The sequence below is a fragment of the Polyergus mexicanus genome, unplaced genomic scaffold (assembly GCF_030449975.1).
Source record: "Polyergus mexicanus isolate NDT 795.1 unplaced genomic scaffold, iyPolMexi1.0 SCAF_10, whole genome shotgun sequence".
Classification (NCBI taxonomy): Eukaryota; Metazoa; Arthropoda; class Insecta; order Hymenoptera; family Formicidae; genus Polyergus; species Polyergus mexicanus.
In genome coordinates this window covers 9,661,747-9,687,716 of record NW_027223330.1, presented here as the reverse complement: position 1 = coordinate 9,687,716, position 25,970 = coordinate 9,661,747, and the positions used below count along the sequence as shown (strand labels likewise).

At 35.0% G+C, this 25,970-nt stretch overlaps 1 protein-coding gene across 1 annotated transcript in view; it reads right to left on the bottom strand.

Moving 5' to 3' along the window:
* Positions 1–8,905: 8,905 nt before the first annotated feature.
* Dora (zinc finger SWIM domain-containing dorado) overlaps positions 8,906–25,970 on the bottom strand; it is a gene marked incomplete at its 5' end in the record, with an annotated part of 47,539 nt that continues 30,474 nt past the window's right edge. Inside the window, 20 exons of the mRNA XM_070303314.1 lie at positions 8,906–10,434; positions 10,504–10,653; positions 10,764–11,131; positions 11,204–11,308; positions 11,381–11,661; positions 11,744–11,954; positions 12,027–12,155; positions 12,237–12,729; positions 12,832–13,034; positions 13,116–13,272; positions 13,356–13,482; positions 13,647–13,833; positions 13,919–14,095; positions 14,182–14,796; positions 14,901–15,191; positions 15,274–15,522; positions 15,612–16,038; positions 16,111–16,421; positions 16,658–16,827; positions 17,304–17,558. Coding sequence (XP_070159415.1) covers positions 10,368–10,434; positions 10,504–10,653; positions 10,764–11,131; positions 11,204–11,308; positions 11,381–11,661; positions 11,744–11,954; positions 12,027–12,155; positions 12,237–12,729; positions 12,832–13,034; positions 13,116–13,272; positions 13,356–13,482; positions 13,647–13,833; positions 13,919–14,095; positions 14,182–14,796; positions 14,901–15,191; positions 15,274–15,522; positions 15,612–16,038; positions 16,111–16,421; positions 16,658–16,827; positions 17,304–17,558 — 4,973 coding nt within the window. The remainder of the gene's footprint in view (positions 10,435–10,503; positions 10,654–10,763; positions 11,132–11,203; positions 11,309–11,380; positions 11,662–11,743; positions 11,955–12,026; positions 12,156–12,236; positions 12,730–12,831; positions 13,035–13,115; positions 13,273–13,355; positions 13,483–13,646; positions 13,834–13,918; positions 14,096–14,181; positions 14,797–14,900; positions 15,192–15,273; positions 15,523–15,611; positions 16,039–16,110; positions 16,422–16,657; positions 16,828–17,303; positions 17,559–25,970) is intronic.

Genomic DNA, 25,970 nt, shown 5'->3' with positions numbered 1-25,970 from the left:
TACGACAATTTCTCGCCATCTTCATCGTTTCATGGTAAGCTGTAGATATATTTTTTCGTTAAACTAATTTTTATATTTTTTTATTTTTATAAATAACTGTAAATTTTCTCTGATTCATATCTTGCGCGAATTGCATCCATGAAATGCATGCATACCTGACTTGTCTTAATTATGTAATTTTTCTTAACATAATTTATATTTCGTTCACAATCTTAAAAAAGAATATAAGTAAAGCTTGTAATAATTTTATCTTCAACTGAAAAATTAAATAAACTCGTACAAAATTATTACGTAAAGAAGCAAATATTTTTCGATTATTTTCTTAATTATCCTTGCAATATATTCGCATAGGTGCTAATTTCCATTGTATTTTCTAAATAATGTTAAAGCAAGCCAGAAGGAGGAGGGGGGGGGGGGGGGAGGAAGAAATGCAAGAATCAATTTTAAAGTGTTCTATTAAAAGTCACGCACAGAACACGTTTGATTACATTAACGATCGACGGATTCATAAATAGATCCACTCCACAACATTCACGATTATCATGCCGTATAATAGCCATAATACTAAGTATCTTAGCGGGAATATAATGACAGATTTATATATATTTATATTTATATATTTATATACTCTTATATGCGTGTGTACCGTAGTGGAGTGAACGAGAGTGTGGCTCCATTTTTCCAATTATGTAGAGAGCACAACGAAGAGGGGGAGGGGGTGGGGCAGGGGGGGGGGAGAAGGGCGCCTCTCTTTACGCAATTAATCTATAACAATACATCCACGACGACGTGAAATTGTGTATATTTGGATATATATTTATAGTATATATTACATACACACACGCGTATATATAATGTGCTCTTATGTGATATATATTTATATATGTATATATATACGTACTTATAAAATATTTTTCTCGTCATTTAACACTTAGAAGATGAAAAATTCTACGCTCTACTCAATGACCTCTCTTAAGAAACCTGATATATTATACGATAGTTATGACGAATATACATATATATATATATATATATATATATATATATATATATATATATATATGTATGTATGTATGTATATGTATATCAAATAACAGTGTCGTTGATCGAGAGCAAGATAGGCCTAACAGCTTATACGCACGTGTCAGATAATTGTATAGCAAGAAATGCGTACATCATCGTTCAACAATCTTAAATAATTCCGATTAATGGTTTATAAATAAGAAACCAAAGTCCGTAAAAAAATTATTTCTTTTGTCTCTCTCGCAATCGGAGATGTTAGACCTATCCTACATCACATTAAATCTGTAATTAAATCTGTAATTAAGTCTTTAGAAGCCTCGATATATGCGCGAAATTAATATTTTTACATTTTTTTTTCAACAACATTTTTCTGTAAATTTGGATAAGAGATTTCAGATTGAAAATCTTGAGGAAATTTCTTCAAGATACAAAAAACGGAAAATTTAATTTTAACTTTCAATCAACGACGCGATCAATTTTTACACAATCAACACGTGTATATATGTGTATTTATATCATAGATGAGTGCAGCGTTGCGGAGAGCAGAGAGAAATCGCTTTTCTCTGAAAATTTCTGAGACTTGATCCATAGCCGAATTATAGTTGCACATTAGTAAATTGAATAATCGATGTTACGGCTCATGTAAAATCTTTAATAAATGACACGTATATCATTTTCGTAGAATCTTTATGCTCCGCAAAACACTGCTCTGTTCTTGATATATCTGAAAAATCGCGTATTTTTCAATAAATAATCGATCGACTACTACGATGTCGCAGGATCGTACCACGACAAGGACTCGACTTTCCGAACAGGGGGAAATTTTTGTTAAATCTCTGAAAACTCGTCATCCTCGAAAAATATACTTGGCGCAATCGAATTTCGCGATTTCGCTAAATCTTCTATACTGCTTAAGAGAGAAATGTCGTGTCCCTCGTAATCGTGATCGAGCGGCAACACGGCCCTATTTACAATATAGAAATATGTCGTAATATATCACCGAACGATAAATGTGTATCCATGTTACATAATAAAGATATAGATAAAAATAGTATGTTCAATATTTTCGAGTCAATTGTATGGGAAATATATGGGAATAATAATCATTTTTTCAAGGTTCACAAAAGGATTAAGCGTCTGTTTTAACGCTGAAAATTATTTCTAGATTCTCTCAAGAGAGAAGACTGTACGTAACTTAAACAAATCCTCAATAATAAAAATAGAAATTATTACGCTTTACAAAGTTGTAAAAAATAGTATTACAATATATATCATATTAGATATCGCTATTGGAACGTGTTGTGAATATTTTTGTAGTAATGATAGGGATAAAAGAATACATATTAATTTACTAAACACATGTTATCCATACATATGTATATATTGTAGCGCACTTGCACTCAATTGCCCTCAATTATCATTTATAGCGTTAGAAACGTCTATATACCTTGTATCGCTATTGGTGCCGTTAAAAAAAAAGATACGCCTTTTCTACTATCGGTAGAAAAATGGAAAGGACTTTTTGTTTCGGAATGCGTTCCTCATTCACTTGCAATCCTTGCATCGATATCGGAATATCGTCGATATTGTTGCAATTTTTATGCCATGCCAAATGTCCTCCTCTTAATATCACACATATCGTTTCGCATTTTTTTGCCTTATTATTTAAGCTGCAATAAAAATGCGTCAATGTATGTTGATGTCAAAGATATTTTATTTATTCGGCACATTCGTCAAATTGATGAGATCAAATAAAAATTGGGCAAGTAATTGGAAAAGTAATGATAGAACTGATAAAGAAAATTTTAGAAAATAGTATGTCATTGTGTCAAAAGTAAGTCAAAAGCCGCTGCAGTTTAAATATTATCGAAAGTTAATTAACTATTACGATTGCTGTATATATTTCTACCGATATGCACAATAGAAAAAATTATATTAATTACAAAATTAAAAAAGTTTATTCAGCAAAATGATCGTCATTAGAAACTCCACAAGAGTATATTTCTTTGTGATAGTAATAATATCCGCGACTTATCTCAATATGTATAATAAGAATAAAATGACAAAATTAAAACACATAGAAAAAGTATTACATCTCTCAATGATATCAAGTTATAATCGAAACTTTCTATAAAGAATCAAAATCACAACAAAATCACAATGATACTTTTTATTCGAGAAACTCGCGTTTTTATATATGATCCTTCTCCTTCTATTTTCAAATAATCAATTTTGATATATATTTTCAATTTAACGTAAAGATTAGTCCAACTTTCCACTTTTTTTGTTCGACAATTCGTCTAAATAATTAATTCACAATAATCGTATAGAATTATTAGCGATTATGCTCCTGGAGACTTTTTTCTTCTTTCATTAGAAACATGAGTCTTTTACACCAAAGTCTATTGCATTTGCGTTTGCGCAAAATTTTTCAGACGCGCGCACGTACAAGCATATTTATAAATTCATATTTTATAAACATGTGTCATAAATTGAAATAAAATTCTTTGAGTGAATGTCATTTGACAACATAAAAAAAAATAGAGAAGAAATACAGTCTCTCCTTTTATCATCCACGTGACTTATATACCAAAATAAAGTAGCGCAATATCGTCTTAACTTGCGATACGTAAAAGAGACAATAGATTCTAGCATCCTATATATATGTATATATTCGCATCTATAAATACATCTAATATATATATATATATATATATATATATAACCATCGCGTTGAAGAACGACATTTCCCTCATCTTAAGTGTGTTCTCTCTTCGTGAAATATTTTGTGCGTGTGTGTGTGTGTGTGTGTGTGTGTGTGTAGATTATAATTTCTACTGCTAAAAATCTTCCAATCATAAGTAGGCTAATGAGACTAGTCTACGACTGCGATATCATTATCGATTATACGCGTAACACGCAAATGTCATATCTAGAGAAAATACTACGATGACGCGTTTCCTTTCTGGATCTCATTTACTAGAGATATCGTTTAATACGTAAGAAATCTACGAATAAAACATATGCGTTTTCTTTGTCCAAGTAAAATCCCCGCTTATTGATCACGAAGCGAAGTATTTGTACATTGTCAACTGTCTGTGTAATTAATATCACGACAATTAAAATGTAGCGCGTTATTGAAAATAATATCGACGGTATCCAACAAATTCTATCATTATTGATAGCTAAAATTAATGAGTTTATCTTTCATTAATCTGAGATTGTGTTTATCGTTACTTTATAAAATTAGCGTCATCAATCTCTTTCTATTTGTTATCTTTCGCTAATCGAATCGATAGCAGTTTAATGACGAGTGAAATCGATGGCGTTGATCGAAGAATATTGTTTGAATTAAATTTTCATAAATGAAAATTAAAATATATTTAAAATCACACAAATCATTAGCAAATTAAGATTATAGTCTCAAAATTAGTTTTCATTTTAGCAATAATCTTTATATAGACTTATAGGCGGCTAGCGTCAATTTATTGTTAAAGGAAAATTAAAAAAGAAGGAGACTATAATTATATCTTACTTTGAAAATATCTGCGTTGGAGCGTAGTTTTAATTTTATGATCGCGAAGATACATCTGTCTGTCGCCTGCAGTCTCAACGTCGCAACGCAATATCGTTAACACTTAGTATTGCTAACTGCAATCACTGTCAAGATATCGTTAATTAGTGGCAGTACCATTTAAAACATTTGTTTTTCGCGTACGCGTTGAGCCTACATGACGACGCATCTCTCTATTACATCTACGGATATCTAGTCGCACTAAATTTCTCTTAATACTATCTCGAACAACATTATGAAGAATACGCAAAAATACAAGCTGCATCATCGATGTGTGTTATATCGTGTTGAAATGGAAATTAACTGTCGTTCCTGCTTCTTTTTCAGCGTTTTTACGAACGTGTCAATCATCCTAGACTGATGTTAAACTGATTAAAAAAGTCAGATTAGTTAGACTAGTTGCTTGTTAGCACAAATTTCAGATAGTGTATACTTTTTGTATACATATATGGATTCTAAATCCACGAATTTATACTAAAATAATCCGATAATTACTCACATCGATGTTATTTCTAAAATTGAACCTATGTTAATTTCTTTTCTATCTCGAATGATATAGAAGTCGTACATATAGGATCGACGAAGAATATACAGAATAACAGACAGTAAACAATATCGTAGAGACGAATTATATAGATACTAGACATCTCTCGATTTGCGGAAAAGGACTTCATATAGATTTTGACGAGGCACTGTTTAGAGTTCACATACTAGAAACAATAACAATTATTTATCTTTATCGTAATACACTTCGCGCGGCGTGTCACTCACGTGCTATAGCTTTTAATTACATAGTGAAAATAAATCTTTTTCCTTCTTATTATTTATGTCGCTGTGTATTTAATCATTTAATCTTTATAATTCACTTAGGCTATCACGCAGATTTAATGTAAGCAATGAAAAACTTTTTTTTTCTTCATTTTTCCTATAATAGCTTAACAAGTATTTTAAGAGTAATTTATAATAAAATTAAGATACATACCAATGGATTTACAATTATCATTGACGAGCCACCAATATGTCAATTTGCCTTAATAAAAAAGAAATAAAAATATCATAACATTTTTATCTAAATTCTTAAAAAAAAAAAAAAAAGAAAAAAGAAAGAAATGTAATATATATGCCAAAAGAAAGGAACGAAAAGAAAAGTAAAGATAGATAAATCTTAATCAGTTGTATTGCATTTTATAGGACGCGGTATATGTTGCATGGACAGGTGGCTCAAATCTAAAAGTGATATGTTGACTGTAAGTTTTTTTCTTTATTTATATCTCAAATATTTTATTTTAATTTAAAAATTACAGAGATCATTTTTCGGATTGTCAATAATGACAAACGAAAATATTTTACGGTCAGATGTGTAGAATAATGTGTAAATCTACGATACAATAGAAAGCGAATATTATATATAGAGCATAATAGGATAAAAAAGAAAAAATCGGAAAAAAAGATTTTACCATCTTTTACTTTACTGTCATTTGTTTACAAAAATAAAATAAGAGAAAAATTAATTCTATCTATAGATAAAAATAAAATTTCCTATCTAATTGCGCAGCCAGAAAGTGAAATTAACTAAGAAAATGGCTCCGCCGTATAATTCGGTGATTTTCTACCCGTCCAACAGCAGTCCAAACATGTATTTTGATTTTTAACCGTTAATATAATACATCGTCATTTCATGCAAAAAAATTTTATAATCCAGTATTATAGCTTAATATCTATATTCATTTTTATGTTTTTGCATTTAAGCACATTAATATGTATAACAAGCTTTAGAATGCGCATTAATAGGCGATAATGCGTACAAAAGAATTCAAACCATTACTTTAAGTTTTATATATATTTACTTTGTGACTCGCACGAATCAGTAAAATTAGATTGAATGTATGAGTGAGTTTTTTCTATATATAATAAGGTTTTCCTGATATACAAAAGCATGTACGTAGAATGATACTACAGTAAATACATTTTTATGTGAATTTTATAAAATGCGTTAATTCGTATTGACGCACATTCAAATATATAATAACTAGATAGTACACAAATTTACATAAAGATGTATATGTAAAATTCTCGGTGATCAATATACCTCGATCATTATTTGATTAGAATACATGCATATGTTTAGTATACTTCATTTCTGATTGATCATGCGAGTCACACACACATATATATATATATATATATATATATATATATATATATCATACATATATGTATATATGTGTATGTAAAATTTAAAATAATTCGCTTGAGAATCCACTAGTCCGCATTAATGCAAATTCAAGCAAACTAAAGCTTGTTGTACATTAATATGTCCAAGTGTAAAAATATAAAAATGAGTATATATCAATCCAACAAATAATGAATGACGAGCAATGACAAACGACTCGCATCCGAGTTTTACCCTGCTTATTCTTTAATATATCACTTCACATGCGATACATTAAAGAAAATTTTAAGTAAATATAATTTAAACATCTGTAATATATAATCAATTATGTACTATATCTTCGCATAAAAATTTATTTGCTACAGCATATATTAAATTTATTCAAATTTATTCATATACTCAATCTAATTTTACTTAATTTATAAATTTTATATTTCTGTCTGGTATAAAAACTTAGCAATATAATACTTTTTTTAAATTATATTTCAAAAAAATTATTATATTATAAATCTAATAAATTATATATATATATATATATATATATATATATATATATATATATATATATAATTTTTCAATTTTTATCATTTTTTATTTATATAATTTTTCTTCTTTTATTCCCTTCTATCTTTATGCTTTCCATCTTTTTTTCTTCTCTTTGTTTTTTCTCTGTTTTGCAAAAAAAATTATAATTATGAAATGCTTTTTTTAAAACTCATATATGCCTTATATATGAGGCTCTGAATCAATCCGAAAATAATATATTTTTCTTATCCTATTTTCTTATAATTGCATTGAAACTTTCTATTTATTGTGAAATCGTTATAGACTGCCTAAAATAGTCCCAATGTTTGATGAGTTGCTTACAAATATGATAAATTAGCTTCATTTATCTATCATGTTATATATTAAATATATCATTTGTCACTTTTGATGTGTCACTTTGTACAAAAAATGCTTTCGTAGATCAAATTAATCGTTCAATTACATATTGAATCAGATTATCTATATATTCATCATTCTACATTCATATTTTGAAATATCAGGATGTAGAAATAATAATATGTTAATATATGCATATCACACTTTATGCAAAAAATGTCTTAAGCCAGTTTTATTGTTTCCTCGTATAATCAGATCGCAAATCATGTAATCATCATTCTATATACATTTTTTCATATATTAAAATATAAAAATAATGAAATTATAGACTGTTGACTGATATCATGAATTTTTCATCCTGATGTATCCCAATATCATAATAAGTAAACAAATTAACCCATATTAGATAAAAAAATCGATAATGGAAACTTTATACTATATTTCATATGATTATAATTTTTTAAGGAAAAAAAAAATGAAAAGGAATAAAAGAGAAGAGAAAGAAGAAAGAATTATGCAAAGAATATGTACTATAGAATCATTCCTTTATGCAATTTAATAATTTTAATCCCAATTAGTTAAGAAATTTTAGTAGCGTCTAATAAAATTAAAACAAGAAAGAATGCAATTTTTAATATATATTATATTATATATTAATATATATATTTTTTTTAATTTATAATTGTTATATAATTATATACACCTGGGCTGCCCGCGTGTGTGTGTGTGTGTGTGTGCGCGCGCGCGCACACACACACACACACGCGCGCGCGCGCGCGCGCACACACACACATATAAATAATTATATATTTCTTTAAATATATAATTATATATAGTAATATACATTTATGTTAATTCTATGTATATTAATATATAATTTAATATATATTATTTTATGCAATTATTTTATGCTTTCCATAAATCAGTGCATTCAATGCTTCATTATCTTTATATAAATTTTATTGTTCGAGCAATAATATATGATCACGTACTATTCTGCAACAAATGCAGCATTATGACATTTGTAATTTCATAGATATTATATTACTGCAGAATGTGTTATATAATTTATACAAATATCAATTTTTTAGCACAGCACATAATATATCATCATATTATAAAATCTTTGTAACAAAAAAATCAGGTATATATATTATATAAAATTATTAGATTTATATTATACTGATTTAATAGATATCAAATTGTTTAACATAATATACATTATTTTATGCAAAAAATATACTTCTGTAAAATCACCGTTTTATTTTTTGATCATTTTGGATCCATAACAATCATTTAGAGAAAGTAATAATCATCATTACTCTACATACAAGTCTTTTTGTCCCTAAAGATATAAAAATGATAAACAGATATAAAAAATATGATAGCAAAGAAACAAATATTTTTTTCTGATATGAATTTGATTATAATCTTTTGAAATATGTAAGTTTTTCAACAAAATTAGTGTATTATTTACATACTGCATCCTTCCCCCAACCACCCAAAAAAAATCATAAAAAACTTCACACACAAATAAATTAACTCCAAAGAGATTATTAAAGTTTATTCATAAGTAATCTAATTTAATCTAAAGAAATGCTTTGCTTATATTTTACTATATATATATACACTAGATTAATCTAATTCATATATGGTTTCATTAATATCATGTTCATTATTTAAATATGAATAAGTAGAAAAGCTTAGTATATGTATATAAGCATACAAATTAAGTTTTACATATATGCTGTTCGCATAGTGAGATTTTTATACAAATGTATCTTCTACATAAAGTGATGTGTATATTAATACCCATGAATCAAATTTCATATTCTGATTTTGAGGCATATTAAATGCGCGAGCAAGTGATAGGGTATAGGCAAAGTATTTCTTTAGATTTTAAGTTTAGAGTTACTTACGAGTAAATAACTAGTAAGTTACAATCTATCTACCTAGAAAATTTTATATTTTTTTAAATAATTTTTTTTTCTCTTTCTAGTATTAGATGTAGTATATGATTATATATTATCATACTAACTTTCTACGATTTATATATTTAATGCATTTGAGGTCATAATATCTTTGAAGCCAAATCTATTCAATAGAAAATTGTTCTCATCTCATTTTATTATCGTGTTTAAAAACACGACAATATTTTGATACCTATTAAGTCAATATAAAAAATGACTAATATAATTTTATATAAATATATTTAATTTGTTTGTTATAAAAACTTTATATAATATGTTATTTTATTAAATTAATCTAACTCATATTCGTTCTCATCTCGATCTTCATCAATTCTAGAATATGTGTATTTACGTGTTTCTAAATATATGTTAACTAAACTTAAGATAAATCTCGCTCATCTCTGATATTGATCCTCTGAGAACCACGGCCATCAGCCGGTGCTTCTTGCCATGCGGATGGTCCCGGTAGTCCGGCGATCATCTGATGTTGATGAGGCGGTGGTAGCTGATGTGTGGTTGGTTCCTCAATGATGCATGGTATAGAGATCTTATCCCAAGCGAGCTTGTTGACTGTAGCCAGCCCGTGAACGCATACGACGCTCTGTGGATGGGGGTGACAGGAATGTTGATGCTGTAGAACGAGAGTTGTCGTTGTCGGTGGCGGTGGTGGTGGTGGTGGTGGTGGCGGAGGTTGAGGATGATGGGGAAGGGAAGTGAGCCACGTCACGCCTGGCTCCGCTCTGTGTCATTTGCCGGTCTGTTGTAACGCCGCGTTGATTTGCGCCCACAGATCCTTATTACACGATTGAGATCTGAAAAGATCGTTGTTAGATTGTTGTTTTCATTCATATTTATTTCCTATAAAATATTTAAATTCACACCTTTTGATCGATTGTAGCCACTCCTTGAACTGAGTATTTCCTTCGGGATTAATTTGGAAGGCAGCTCTTGCTGCGCAGACAATACTCGCAAACTCTTCATAATCACTAGTCGTTAAATGATACAGTTTTTGATGCATGCATTGAATATACCTGAAATTAAGATGTACAAATTACCATCTGAATCATTGACCAAATATAAAAGATACTTAAAACCACGGTTTTTTATTTCCTCATTTTTATATAATAATATCGATACTAACATTTGTTGGCATTTATGTACTACAGGAGCCAACAAGGCAGATCTCAGATGCTGTACGATGAGCGCCGGATTGTTTCTAGCGAGATATTGGGCCGCTTCCAGAGCAACATGATGAAGAACAAAAGGACTAACAATGCTGTTCACAGCACAAATGCAGAGCTGATGCATGTACTGTGTACCGAGTCGCTTCGCAACTCTGAGTAAAAACTTAACATCCTCTCCATAGGGCGGATTACGTGCGTATTTGGCTTGAGGTCGATCATCATGCACTCTGCGAGCCAAAGTTTCCAACGCTAGCATACCTACACGATATGCAGAAACAAGAGTCCGCAATTGTTGTTGACTAAATGTCTGATTTTGTCTATGAACCTAAAGCAATCAATATTTTTATTTAAATATTGTATTATATTATCATGTATATATTACTATGCTGAAAATTACCTGAGGTTGAGCTCTTACAGTCGATATCATGGGCTGTGGTTGGACTAGCGCAGGTCCAGGCAAACTATTTTGACCAGGAAGAGGACCCGCTACTCCTGCTTGGACCTGAACAAGATACATAGAATTATATATCTTATTATATACTGAGACTAAAACACGCAGCAGAGTAATGCTTACCGGGATAGGTTGTTGCATTGTGTATAAATGACGCGTTCCTGGAGTCGGTGGAGGTTGCGGCGTGTAATACGGTCCAGGTGGAGGTGGGGCGGCCGGAGATGGATGATGTGGATGCGGTGGATGTTGAGGGTGTCCGGGATGATGCGGAAACGGATACATTTGCATGTGCGGCGCTGGAGGTAAAGTAACTCGATGCGAAGGTATCGGACCGCTGAACGTCGCGATAGAATGATGAGGATGTATAAAACTATACGGGCCTACGGCATACGGCATACCAACTCCTAGAACAGAAATACAATAAAATTATTAAAAATGATTAGAATGATGCGTCTAAGAAACAAAGAAAACTACCGAATGTTTTACCTAAAGGCGCCAGAGTTGTAATTGTTGGATGAGTATAGGGCTGAGGAGGTGGTTGCGTGCTAGTAACGACAACTGTTTGGGCCGGTCCGGGCATCATCTGAGTATTCGATAGATCTACGGACGGTCCTGGTTCGACTAATAGTACCCCGTTGAGATCCAATTGCAAAGGATCATGTGGAATCTCATCCTGTTGGTCTCCACCAGGAGTTTGCTAATCAAATAAAAAAAAATTATAAAAAAAATATGTATAATAAATTAATTCATTTATACTACTTAAACTTACCCGCAGATATAACTCGTACCAATACTTTGCCACTTGGAAAAGTACCTCTGGATAAACACCGCCACCTTTCGCGGTATTCTCCACTGTAATACAAGCTTTCTCCAACATTGCCTCACTTTGTTCCTTGCACTATAAGGATAGAATAGAATATCCAATAACATAAATAATATTTTATTGCGCGTAACAGATATCCAATCGCATTATACATACTTGAGATATGGCTCTCTGAATTTCATTGGGATTGAGTGCATGCGCGTGCGGTAAGCAAGATAAAGCAAGCTCCGCCGCCGCTCTGACCATATTCGGATCGCTACCTCTCGAAGACTTATCGGCTATACTGACAGCTTCCGGTGGCGTCAGGTGTCCTTCCCAGCTGTCAATGAGGAACCAGATGGCTGGCGCACCAATTTCCATCGCCTGGCCTGTTATCCAAGATACGTGACTCGAATATGTACGACTAAGCCAATTCGGACTGACGCAGTTATGGAGTCCAAGGGCGTACAAGCCAAGTTGAAAGGCGCACATGTGAAGCGCTCTATGCGGACCATGATGATTTTGACTGGTAGATGGTTGAGTAAATAGAGAAGTTGAGCTGGTACCACCGGCTTTTGATAACACGGTCTTTGCTAATTCACACATAAAGTGCGCACTCGCTTCCGAAGGTTGATTTGGAATAGATGGATATAGCCTTTTACTTTTATATCTAAAAAAAATAAAAAATAAAAACAGAAGATGTATCAAATATAAAGTGATGTACGATATACAATACATTGTGCGTGCATATATATTTTTATGAAAAACACACCGCGTTTCTTTAGTTCTAATAGGCACAGGTGGCTGAACAATCTGCGGTTGTATGGTTAGTGCACTGATACCACTCTCCAATTCCGCGCTCGTACTGCTATGAGGTCTACTGCTAGTGCCAACGATGTTATCACCACCATTTCCGCCGTTATCTGTTCCATTGAGCGGCGACGAACGTTCTTCATCGTGAACAAATCGTGCCATCTAAAATTTTGCAAAAGATTATTAAATATTACGGGCAGTTTTACAAGTTTTAATGTCGCACAAAATATCTTAAACTCTTACTTCGCTTTTAGTAGGTGGATTCGAAGTGTAATAACTACTAAGAATAGGTGATTTAATGAGTTGATGAACGTCTCGATCCAACAATTTGTCCATAATTCTGGCCAATTTCACGGGATCATCTTTGTAATGCACGAGCAAAGTAATAGCCAAATCACCTCTAAAACAAAAAATAAAAAATTATGCATGTTATTATCTGCATTAACATATATATATATAATGTATTAATAGCGCAAAAATTACCTCTGTCTACGAGTTCCTTCACAAAGAAGTGGATGATCTGCTTCGCTCACATTCGCCTTCAATCCCAGGACAGCCACAGCAGCATCAAATCCAAGATTTGGATCAATTTCTGCAGGTAGTTTCACTCCTGCACAAAACATTTCATATTTTTATTCTCTATTTATAAAATACAACAAGCACCTACACATTACTTATAATTATAATTATAAACATTTAATTTAATAAAATATTTATTTGTGAAAAATTCATTAAGATATGTATGTATATTATTGAATACAGAATACTCCGTACTTGGTACATCAAGCGCATCATATATAAAGCTAGCTAACATAATGGGCAATAGCGCATGTCCTCTTGATCTCATAACACCATCTCTCAGTTGTTCAGCTCTTTGTTTTATCATAGCTAATTCTGTCGGTCCCAAGGGAATTCTCTTTAGCAAACCTACCAATTCGCTTTCTTGATGAGCAAGTTTAACCTAGTTAGATTAAAAATAAGACTATTAATTTTAAAGAAATGATATAAAATAAAATTTGCTTATTAATCATTTCATTTGGTCTTACCTCCAAAGGTTTTGTATTAGCCGGTGGTCTAGCCATCTCCAAACCAAAAAGCCCAACACGAAACGCTAAATTGTGATATTCCGGATTCTCGGCAAGTACCGTGCATAAGAATCCACATTTTGCTAAAGTCGCCGATGCGAGACACGTTACTTGGTGAGAAGCCGGATTCACATGTTGCTGTAACAACAAGATATTTGTTTTCCTAATTTAATGTTATACTTATACTATTTCAAATCTACAATTTATATTTTCAAAAATTTTACCCTTTTCCGCTTATTTTTCACCGGCACTGGCGGTCCTTCGATCATAAGATCCGGAGGGTTCGCCAAAAGTTCCTCGGCTAGTTGCACCCCAATAATACAAGCTTCCCTCGTATGACCATGAGCATAAAGTCCCTCTGCCCGCGCGAATAGAATGTCCCATGGATCTTCCGTCTTCTTCAAATTATTCAGAACTATATTAGCATCCGGAGTGGCGGCAGCATGCATATTCCCTTTAACATATTTACTCGGCAGACCGCTATTGTTAGTCACTGCTTTCGGATCATAATAATAAACATTGTACTCGTCGCCGGAAGGACTATCACTACTGGACGAGGAGCTCTCGTCCTTGAACGGTCTACCGGCTTCTTTCTCCTGATCGGACTCTTGTTCGTTTTTAACACCAACCCCTTTAGACACAGCCACGCGCGACTTGTCACGACACTCCGCGAGATTCGTCCTATTACACTTTCCATTCTCGCAAGTAGGTTTGTTATTACTACTATCACTACTATCACTATGTGTCTCGGACGAGGCGTTTGAGCGATGCTTGTCCGAGCCTTGAGCGTTCTTCATGCTAACATTACTGTTGGAAGATGACTCGCTACCAGCCCCTTCCTAAAATGATGCATCGTAAAGTAATTTTGAGAAAAAAATATCATAGACAATAATAATAACGTTAACGTGAAATAGATGTGAATAGAAAATAAAAGAATAATAACCTGCGAATCAGTGTCGCCGCAATTATTTAATTGAGCACAACCTTGCCTAAGAACAACCTGAGACTCAGATATATCGGGAATGTCGGTGTCATTCTCGCAGAAACCTTCAGAGCTAACGCTGCTGCGATTTCCGTCGCCACCACCGCTTCTCGAACACAGTGGGAATTCGCGCGGATTCAGCCGTCGTCTCTCCAAGTAGCCGTATTCGACAAGACCGACATTCATCGGCCGTCGACCATGATGATGCGAGATCGGTGGTTGATAATTCAATACCGCTGAACTGGAATTTACCTGAAATAGGCGCTTTTATCGTTCCTCAACTAATTATATTTGCTTAATCAATATATAATTTATTGCAAAAACGGCTGCCAACCTGATTAACTTCCGTCCTCGTATCGCCGGCGTGTCGAAAACAAGTAAAGGGACAGTGATACATAGGATTATTTTCGGCGGTATACGTGATTCCCGGCAAGACGTATTCATCCCAATCTAAGTAGCAAGCCTCGAGTGCCGACTTGAATCCGGTAAAGACTGCGAGATCATGTTTCAGGGAATCCTTCTGTGAACTATTGCTTCTATTATGCGAGTTATGCGAGACAGAACTGCCACGGCACTTAGCAACCTGTAAACACATAATTAATTCGTCAAACTTGTTTTTATCCGGAGATTATTCAGAAGAAGAGAGAAGGAAAAGGAGCACGCAATACTCACTTTATCTATGATCTTCAAATGCCAAGCCATAAATTGAGCATGCAGCATCTCGCGTTCCGCCGGCGAGAGACCGGGATTGAGAGCGGCCAATCGCCAAAGAACGACGATCTCGTCGCACAGAGATGAGCACGCGTGCTGAGACGCGTGAACGTTGCTGTTCATATTATGCTTGCTGCCGTATCCAGTGCCGTTCAGTAATGCAACCTTGGTGTTGAACCACCATACGAGGATCTGTTCGCAGGCCATGCATTCCTCCGTGATGATCTCCAGAAGAGGGATGGCGTTGCGATCATTCCTTTTGAACATCTCACGCACAATGGAAAGAAGATTCCACATACCTTCCGGTTCACGACCCCTGAGCGGTCGCAGCAACGATGCCCATTCGGAAGCGGCCGGCGGCGCGGTAGTGCTTAGATAATTAACATCACTGAAACAGACGGCGGAATAAGTCACATGATGAATCATTATATAGGCTTGCTTGCCAAGTGCCGCTATTCACCTAAATACTATGGGAGCTGGAACGCAGAACTTGATGAGAATCTTCTTGATGTTATCGTGTAATGTCTTCTCGTCCAAGTACCAGGAAGTCTGATCGTGAGCGGAAGCACCGGCGGTCGGATCCGGTGCTCCGCAATAACTGTTAATGGCGCTCGGTTGAGTCGAGAGCAATTCATCCAGAAGCCGTTGGGCAGTAGGTAAAATCTGCTGTGGCAATTCACTGATGAGGTATTGAGCGAACTTTTGCAGTTGTTCCCGGTGCAGGCGAGATAAAGATTCACTAACCGGCGCCCTCAAGCATACCTGTGTTGGCTGAGAAAATGTTACATAGAATAATCAGTTCTATGTCGAACAATTGGATAAGAATAATTTTTTTATTTATTCAACTGTACACATACGCATACACAGCGTACGCGATATAGACGGGTAATATATTAAAAAAAAATAAAAAAAATAAAAATAATAGAAAAACTTACTAAAAGCTATGTACATTCTGCTTCATTTTTCTACCTTCATTGCGTATCTCTCTAAATTTAAGATGCACGTACCATGTGTATTCTGTGCAGGCAAACGGCTACCACGTGCGCGCACCAATAGGCCGTTGAGGAGCAGGTACAGTTACATGATGTGATCCTGCGTCGGTCAAAGGTTACAGCGACGTTGAACTGCGCTCTGACCCCATTCGTTTGCGAGTTCACGCTGGCGCTCAGATGGAATCCTGTTCGATATGACGCGCGCAAGAGCACCAGATTGATGAGAAAAATTATTTAAGATAAAAAGAATGCAAGAGAAAATATGATATTTTATAGAAACCTGCCAAAGAGTGTGTAGTAATATGGAATCTTAGAATTCTAATGTATTATTGGCAAATTATTTTGAAATATTTTTCACGCGCAGAATTTTCTGTTAAAATAATATTTTCTCTATAATATATGTAATATAGTCTGTAATATATTTTTTTCTTTACGTCTGTATCTATATTTTCACTCTATGCGCTATAAACTCTATTAAATTTATAATTACAATGCTACTGATTTTAATATATCATTATATATACATTTACCGATTTATTGGAAGCTCATAGAATATTAAAAAAAGGAAAATAGGTGGGTTCTTCTTTATAATAATACTTCTTTTTCTTCAATAAAAAGATATCGCGTAAAGTGAGAATAAATGAAATGCAGAGTATCTTACCGATCTGCAATGGCTCCTTGACAGTTTTGGCACGATAGAGATGTTCGCCACGGACGAATTCATCGGCACTACCATTCGCGAGACACGAATAAAGCCGTATATCCTCTTCGTTATCGGGGAAGCTCCAGAAGGCTATTCTCAGCTGGAGCTGCTCCGGTACAGGAGGATAAAAGTGCTCCACCAACTCGAAGGGAATATGAGACGCGACGCATCGTGCCGAAAGTTCGCAAAGAGTTGGCACCGCTTGTTGTGCATCTGTAACAAGATTACGATATATCGAGGATGATAATAAATAGGAGCTGTTAGCGGTTGTTAAAAAAAATTATCGATAATTGTTCATTTAGAAAAAAAAAAAAAAAATTGAACATTGACAAGAAAAATATTAAGTGTAAAAATATAAGTGTACATCTTCTTTCTTCTTTTATACACGCGCATGCATTCGTTTATTGTACAGCTAGGCAATATATAATTGCATAGTACTTCACCTTCCTTTCCTCTCTCTATAATTACACTGGGCTCGGGCAGAAACATAGTTTGTCGCGAGTTAGTCGCGACAGCGATATTTCCTTGCGACTTACACAGGGAACTGAAATAATAATCGTGCATACTCGCGAGTTCACCGCTTGCAAGTTAGCGTGTCTCTAAGTTAGCGCGTTCGATTTTTTCAAAAGATAAACTTGATACAAGTACTCGAGAGAGAATAAAAACTATCCGGGGACATTATCACAAGAAAACGTACGCACGTCATCTGTGAAACTTTATCTCCACGCAGATTTTTTTTTTTTTTTTTTTTTTTTTTTTTTTTTTTTTTTTAAGGGAAATATCACTTGAACAAAACGCGTCCAATTTAAATGTAATAAAATATAGTTTTATCTATAATTATGTCGTTACACAAATACAATGTAAAATACTATACAATTATTTTAAAAAATAAAGATTATGTATGCGAATATACAGAAATGGTCATTTCTAAAACTTCTCGTTGAGAAATTATGTTCAAAATATATATTTATATGGTAATTTATATCTCACATACATTTCATATGTCAAACTGTTTTTAACATTTGTCCTATACATATTTTGTTATTTATATATATATATTTTTTTTTCTGTATATATTTTTCCTGTATATCTCTCAGATACGGAGATTAAAAATATCACAAATAGTTGTGGAAAGACGCTTTGTACATTATACAGTCGAATCGTCGGAGATGTCAAGATGTTAAAAATACATAAAAATACCGCACAGCATGACGTACAATATTAGTCCATATATTATTTTCCCTATATTATTCTATCAAGGGGAACCTACATAACCAGAACAGTCGATGGCAATAATGCAGACTCGAGAGGGAATTTCATCTAAGTACACACTTAATTAAGTTTAGAAGCATTAAGAATAATTCGTATAATAACGAAAACAACACGATGATTAACCATGCTCGCAAATGTTCTTTAATTATAATTGCAATCAATAGAGAAAATAAAACGGTTCCGATAAGATGTCGGGATTGAAAAATATGAAGTTTCATATAATGAATTATACGCAAAACTTATGACTTTCCATTTATATACGATTTCGATGCAACTTCCATGATATGCGTTATAAAGAAAGAAAGAAATTTAGATAATTTATACTAAGGAAAAATTACATGGATGATAAATTATGGTCAAAAAATTTGATCTATCCCTGATTATATTAAGTTGCTCTATTTTTCCAATGCAAGCGACATATGCGAGGGTTTCCACAGAATATTACTCACAAGCACTTTATCGATCTTCAGCTAGGACGGCCGGCAGGGATGCAACACTTTGAGTTTCAAACAAAGGAATATGACATCGCGAATATTTTCTTGGAAAGTAAGACCGTCGGAATCGAAATAGAGCGAAAAATATATCTCTCGTGATGGACACAATGCAAAAGTATCTGCACATTCATGCATATTCCCACCTTACGTGAAATTAACGAAATGAGCAAAGGAAATAACTCAGATTGTTCTGAAAATAATCGGCCGAATTAATGAATGAGCGTTGATTCGTGAATTTACACATATTTAAATACTATGTTTACGCACGCGTTTACACGTTACACGTGACATTCGACGCGGAAATTTACGCGGGCGACTTGTCACGGGAAATTTCTAACAAGTTTTCGCGGCAACGCAGATGCGACAAATTGAGAGAGAGAGAGAGAGAGAGAGAGAGAGTAGAAGGCCATTAAATGAATAAAAAGCTCACATATTTTTCTTCTCGCCTTTTACTTCTTCCAGGTCTTTCACGTATAGGGATCGTAACGAGCTTCGCGGTCGCGGTTTTGCCACGCGATGCAATTTCCTTCAGTTTCAACGAAAGCTGCGGCCGGAAAATTCTCTCGAACGATCGTGCATCCAATCTAGCGTCGAGTACCAACAATTTGGAAAAATTTCCATTGCTTCATGGCCCCGCGTTATATACGCGAAATTTGCTCGATCGAAGAGAACGATGCTATCGAGTGGACGCATCTCAATTTGAATGATGATTCAATTTTGCGAAATATTATTGCTCGCGGCATTAAAATTCTTTTCGTTGGAATTAAAAAAGAATAAATAAAGAAGATATCTAGCTTTTCGGAATAAGAGACAAATTATTAATGTGTTGAAAATATTTTGATTTCTCGTAAAAGAGCTCGATATTTAGTCGGATCCGGTTATTTTGAAAGCTCCTCGCGATTAATCGAAGAAAGGAATCGCGAATATGCCGAGGGGGCGAATCACGCACACTGGAACAATTGGCTCTAGGATCTGTCCGATCGAATATATCTATGTAAAATGTTTACGTATTAAAATGTATTTACGGGAAGAGCGATAGATGTGCGAGCAAATATATCTACGAGTTCGCGTAGCGATGTTCAGAGTTTCCGCGATCCGGATACTCCGGCAATCAAATTGAAATTGAATCGATAGAAATTGAATTTCCATTAATAATAGGCCGCAGCACGGTAACGTTATTTCCGCTCGGGCTCTCGAAAGCCCGCGAGAAACTCCTGCGCTCTCGAGTTCCATCGAATGAGCGCGGCTGCATTTCACGGATACGGCAAATACGATCGGCGCGATAGGATAATCGAACTGTCGAGCTTAGCAGTCGCATTAAACCGCCTGCTGTGAACAATCGCCGCTATACTTACAATTGCGGTGATTCGGTGGATTCGATCAGCGTATCGTGCTCATTACGGACATGGAGATAGTTCGGGAATAGTTGCGACGATATATCGTGCGTAGTAAAATAAACAATATAATTACGATATATATATATATATCTTTGCTTGCAGAACAATACGAAAATACTTGAAGGCGATTGAAGATCCGTGAATTTTTATAGACGAGCGGCGACCAGAATTCATTTTCCACGTAAATGAAACGTGAATCGCGAGTGTACGTAACCGCTGGGATTATCTTTTTTAAATTCCTTGAAATACAATCTCGACGAGGAGAGAATAAAATTTGCATATCTAATTCCGAATTCGTCTTATCCGCCTCGCTTATTACACGACACAATGGCGAGAGTGTTTGTTCAAATTTGCAACACCCTGGGAGAGAAAGGGATACTTTCCGCATTTCTTAGCACATCTACGCCTTGTTACTTTACCGTCTAAATCGAAAAGAAACGATATCTTTAAATATAAAGATGGAATTGGATGATCGTAGTTTCGAAGATACGCTAAATAATGAGTTTTTATTAAATCGACGAAGAACCTTGCTTCGTCTCCAAATGAGAATCGTACCGTAATCTCGAAGATAAATTCTGGAAAGGAGTTCACCGCTGGACTATCAAGTATATGATTTTCTTTATGTAGCACGTTCTTATATCGCCGGAGTTGCGAAGTAGTGTCGGAGATTCCGCACGTTTCGCCGTTAAATTTCGTATTATGATAAAACTTGCGAAGAATAAAATCTAACCGTTCCCCAAATCGTGAATGGTCGTCACGTTGTCGGAGCGTGATACATTCCCAAATTGTACTAATCGAAATAAATTTCTAGATACACATGTAGGCGCAACTTTGGCGAAGAGCTGAATCTCTGTTATCGATGAGTGTGAGCAGGTTGAAAGGAAGAGGGAACGAATGAATGGAGCTTGTATCGCGCTTGGAAAGATCAAAAAGGATTTTCCGAGAGGGAATGATTGTATTTTCCGCAACTCTGTACGCTTTTCATTCTCATTTTTTTTTTTTTTTTTTTTTTTTTCGGGAAAGCTCTCCGCTTGTATCTCCGTCGTTATTTCTATTTCTTGTAGCGAGCAGTAGGGAAAAGTGATTATTGCCGACAGTCGTTGTGCAATCATGGAACATCAAAGCGCCTTCATCGATGCGTTGACTGATGGAACCGAGTAACGGTTCGTTAACTATCATGTCTATCACTGCAAATTTTCAACTCGTTCTCCGCCGAAGTTCCTCTTCGCGGTCGATCCTCGGATAAAGGATCGATGTCGTTGTTATGCGCCGCAAGTCTCGCGATAAAACGCGTGGTAAAAACAACGAGCGATTAAATTGACTGGTAAGCGTTTTTGTTAGAAAACAGCGACGTTCTCGTTATTTAGCAAACGTATCAAGAAATTTCGTATAGAAAAGAGAAAGAGAGAGAGAGAAGGAAGCAACAATTGGTTAAAAATACACGAATGCTCTATAAGCATGCTGTCTCACAACAGGTCTGTTTATTTGAATGAAAGAAGAATCGTTCCATTCGTGATTAAAAGCGTGCTTGATCCCAAATCAATTGATAATAAATTGAAGCTTTTGAATCCAGAGAAATTTCGTTTCAAAGAGCGGGCTTAATCCAGGACCGCGTTTAAATACGCCCACTATGGGAGGGAACGCGTCTCGGGGCCATGGAAACTGTAAGAACTTTTAACGTAATAAAGGGACGTCCGTCTTGTCTCGGTTCATCGCGAAATGAAATTGCATTCTTGCCAAACGGCGAGGATATAAGAAGTCTTTAAGACAGTGCGAATGCTTAAACTTTGTTTTAATATGATAGTTTACAACGTGACTCTATTACTTAGCGTTACGCACACGCTCCCTTCAAGTCATTCTAGATTTGCTGAATATACAGAAAAGAAAAACGTGAAGAAAAATTTTTCCAATTCTGCGGTATTGAAGAACGCTACAGAATTAAAACACATTCACAAAAATATCTTCAATATCTCTCTAGATGATACAGATTTAAAAGCGAGACTTTTGTAGACGTGTAAAGAAGTTGCTATACGTTTAAATTTTCCGATTGGATTGCTTGATCGAATTCTTCATTAAAATTGCCCCCCCCCCCAAAAAAAAGTTTTTTTTTTAAATATCTTTTTTACTAGAAATGTTCAAACACAAAAATAAAAAAATACATTCATGTGCAAACAATGTGCGTTCGAATCATATAAAAAAAACTATTTTTCTGATATCGGAAAACTTCACCCCCGTCTCGGTTCGTAAAATATATTTAGATCAGCTTGTTTGCGCAAAGAGATAGAGATGGAATGGAGTAAGCTTGATATTCGTGACAGGAGCCAGGAGAAAAGATGGACCGCGCAGATTTTTCAACGGAAATCAAACGCGCTGCGGATCTCGGCGTGCAGATTGGGAGAAACTTTTCATTCGCTCGAAGATACGAGAAACGCGTTTCCTCGTCGCCTGGATGCATCGTATAAGTGGATCACTCAACTTTCCACCTTGATAAACTGCTATTTAAGTTCGCGTCTCTCGTCACGCTTTCGAAAGTACGATGAGAAGAAAGTAACACGATGGGACTAACGAAAGTCATATTTCGTAATCCGTGATGATTACGTGATGATCCCGACTTTTCTCACCATCAAACCATACGACTCGCGAGTTCGATGATTAACCAACTCTTTGTTTATGTTATGTTGAATCATCGCGTTGCATCGAGATGCATCGAGAATGACTCGTCCGTCATGAATGATCGCGAGCTTCTCGCGCCAATTTTGGCGTCGATTGAAATAACAAATTGCTGAATTCCAAACGGCTGCGTTCGCTTCGAAGTGCGAATTCCTCCGGATTAAAAGTTTCCCTTAGCGCGAACTTTCGCGACTGTATCATGAATTAAATATGATTCACGGGGCACAGTCAACGTATTACAAACTTTCTTCTTTACTCGAATGAGACGAGGATCGGATGGAAAAGTCTTTCCGCGAACTACCCTAAATCACTAAAGGTTAAACTTCATCTTGGAGGCCATAGACAAATTTTCCCGTTTCAATCTCCTTAAATACACTAAATTTAATACTTTTGCCATTCGAACGCCGCATAATTATTAATCGTCATAAATTGCGCTGCCAAGGACATATTTCCTTGGCACTGTAATTCATTAAAAAACGCGCCAAAATCTGCTGAAAAATTCGCTGTCCTGCGATAGACTAAACATTTATCTTTTTCTTATTCTCGAATCGCATTATTAATTTATTAGATTTTTCTGGAAATAAAATTAAAAATATTTCATGACGCAAACTCGACAAACTTCACTTACAAATTCTTTGCGCGATTCAATTAATTTTTTTTTTTTTTTTCGATTAAACAATAGTAAAAATATTCTTCTTTCGTATCATATCATTTTCGATAATAAAATTTAATAATCGCACTAATATAAAAGAAACATTTATTATTCGGAAAGAATATTTAAGTGCCCCGAGGGTTAACACATATTATCTCAACCTCGCCCCATTTTTATATTCCAACTTTAATCCTTTTTTCGAATTCCATGGCAGAGAGGAGACATTTCTCCGATTACAACCGCGGGCATTAACCATTGTTTTCCGTTCCCAACGAGAGCCCGGTCTCTCCCTTCCATCCGTGCTCTCCTCATTTGCATAATGCCCCTTGTTCTCGCTCATTTTCGCGATGCGCGCGAGCCTTTTCATCCCTCGTATTTCCGCTCTTTCGGCAACGAGGACCGTTTCTTGCTTTTCGTTGCGCTAGCTATTTTTACCCTCTTTCCCAGAATTAATGCGCGTCAAAAAGTATTCAACGAAAATTGTAACAAGGTAGACCTTGCAAAAAATTTTATGATGTAATAAATATTATTATTTATTAATTTCACATTGCTTATTATAATAACGAGACAGAGACATTTATCTTTTTCTGACAAAGATTCTCTCTTTCGAAGGCAATTTCTCAACGGATTAACTCGCAGTTTACTCGGCGAATGCCGTATTTCTCGCGCTAACATCGAAAAAGGTTTATTCATTCATGTGTAACCGGGATTTGTCGGAAACACCGGTCTTTTTCATAGCGATGAGAAACGATGAAATCCATGAGTTACGCTGCCGCGCGAGTCGCTCTCTCGTCGACGAATGTCGCGTCGGGGGATAAAAGACACGTGCATTATTCAACGGACATGCGTTTAGCGGAGCATGTTAAACTCGGCACAAGGGAGGAGGGGGAAGGGGGAGGGGGAAGGAGGGGGGGCACGATACGTCGTGGACGCGTCGCATTTTACGCCTGGCGGGTGCTTTTCGCGGGCGCTCGCGCCCCCGAGTCATCGTGTTTACAAACTGTACGACATAATGGAAACCACGACAAGGTACGTACGAGATGGTCGAAAAAGGCACGTGGAGAATATTTACTTTCTAAATGCGAACGAGAGATTCTCCGTCCGTTGCGACATTAATGATTTCGACTCGTGCGCTCGTTGAGCGTATGTATTTGAGCCAAAGTCAGTAATTCCATTGTAAAAGGAGTTGCAGAGAATAATTCAATTTTTTATATTTATAAAAAAAAACGAGCGCCGTGTTCTCAAAATCCTACAAATTTAAAATGTGAACAGAATTTGAGCAATTTTTGAAAGGTTTGAAATATCATCAAATATTTACATGATATACAATATAGCGCGTTTTATGCGCTACTTTCTGAGAAAAGTGTCTCGTTAATTTTCACCTAAAATAGCGGCGCTTTCACGCTTTGTTTCGTAGTTTACAATGCCTCTTTACGCAGTCGGCACGTCGAAACGTTTTCCCAACGTATGGCACCACGTGCGTTCTTCTTTTCGAAGAGCTCTCCCGCGACAGATGTATCATGAAAGTTACTTCCCATAAAAGTCAAAACTCCGACACGCGCACAACTACTGCAGAAGTTATATTAAAAGGTTACTTATTAACAAGTTATAGATTGCTTTAATACAAAATATATAGAATACAAAACTCACGTAGCGTAATTTCATATCGCGTACTTTGGAATAATTTATATATTTTTTTATACTCTTCTAAAATATATAAATAATTCTCTGATTTTATGTACATCATAGGACTATTATATTTATAATACTCTTATTAGTATGAGAGAGATTCGATGATATTTTAAATAAAGTAAATTTAAATAGTATATTGAGAGTGGGAGAAATAAATTAAAAGTTTCGCGAAAATATGTACACAGCCGCAGATCCAATCGTTTCGTAACGCGATTGCCATTATACATTATTAAAGAAACGAGGTATTCGTCGTTATATCTTCCGCCTGTGGAAGAAACAGCCTTTACATTGTTCGTGGATGACGATATCATGCACGAGCTATTATTACAAAGGATCCTTATAGGAAACAAGCTCTTTACTAAACTGCTCGAGTCTTCGCAGCCCTCGAGCGACGTTAATGAAATACTTTACGAATGCCAGAAATTTCAGGAAGCATCGACGAGCACCT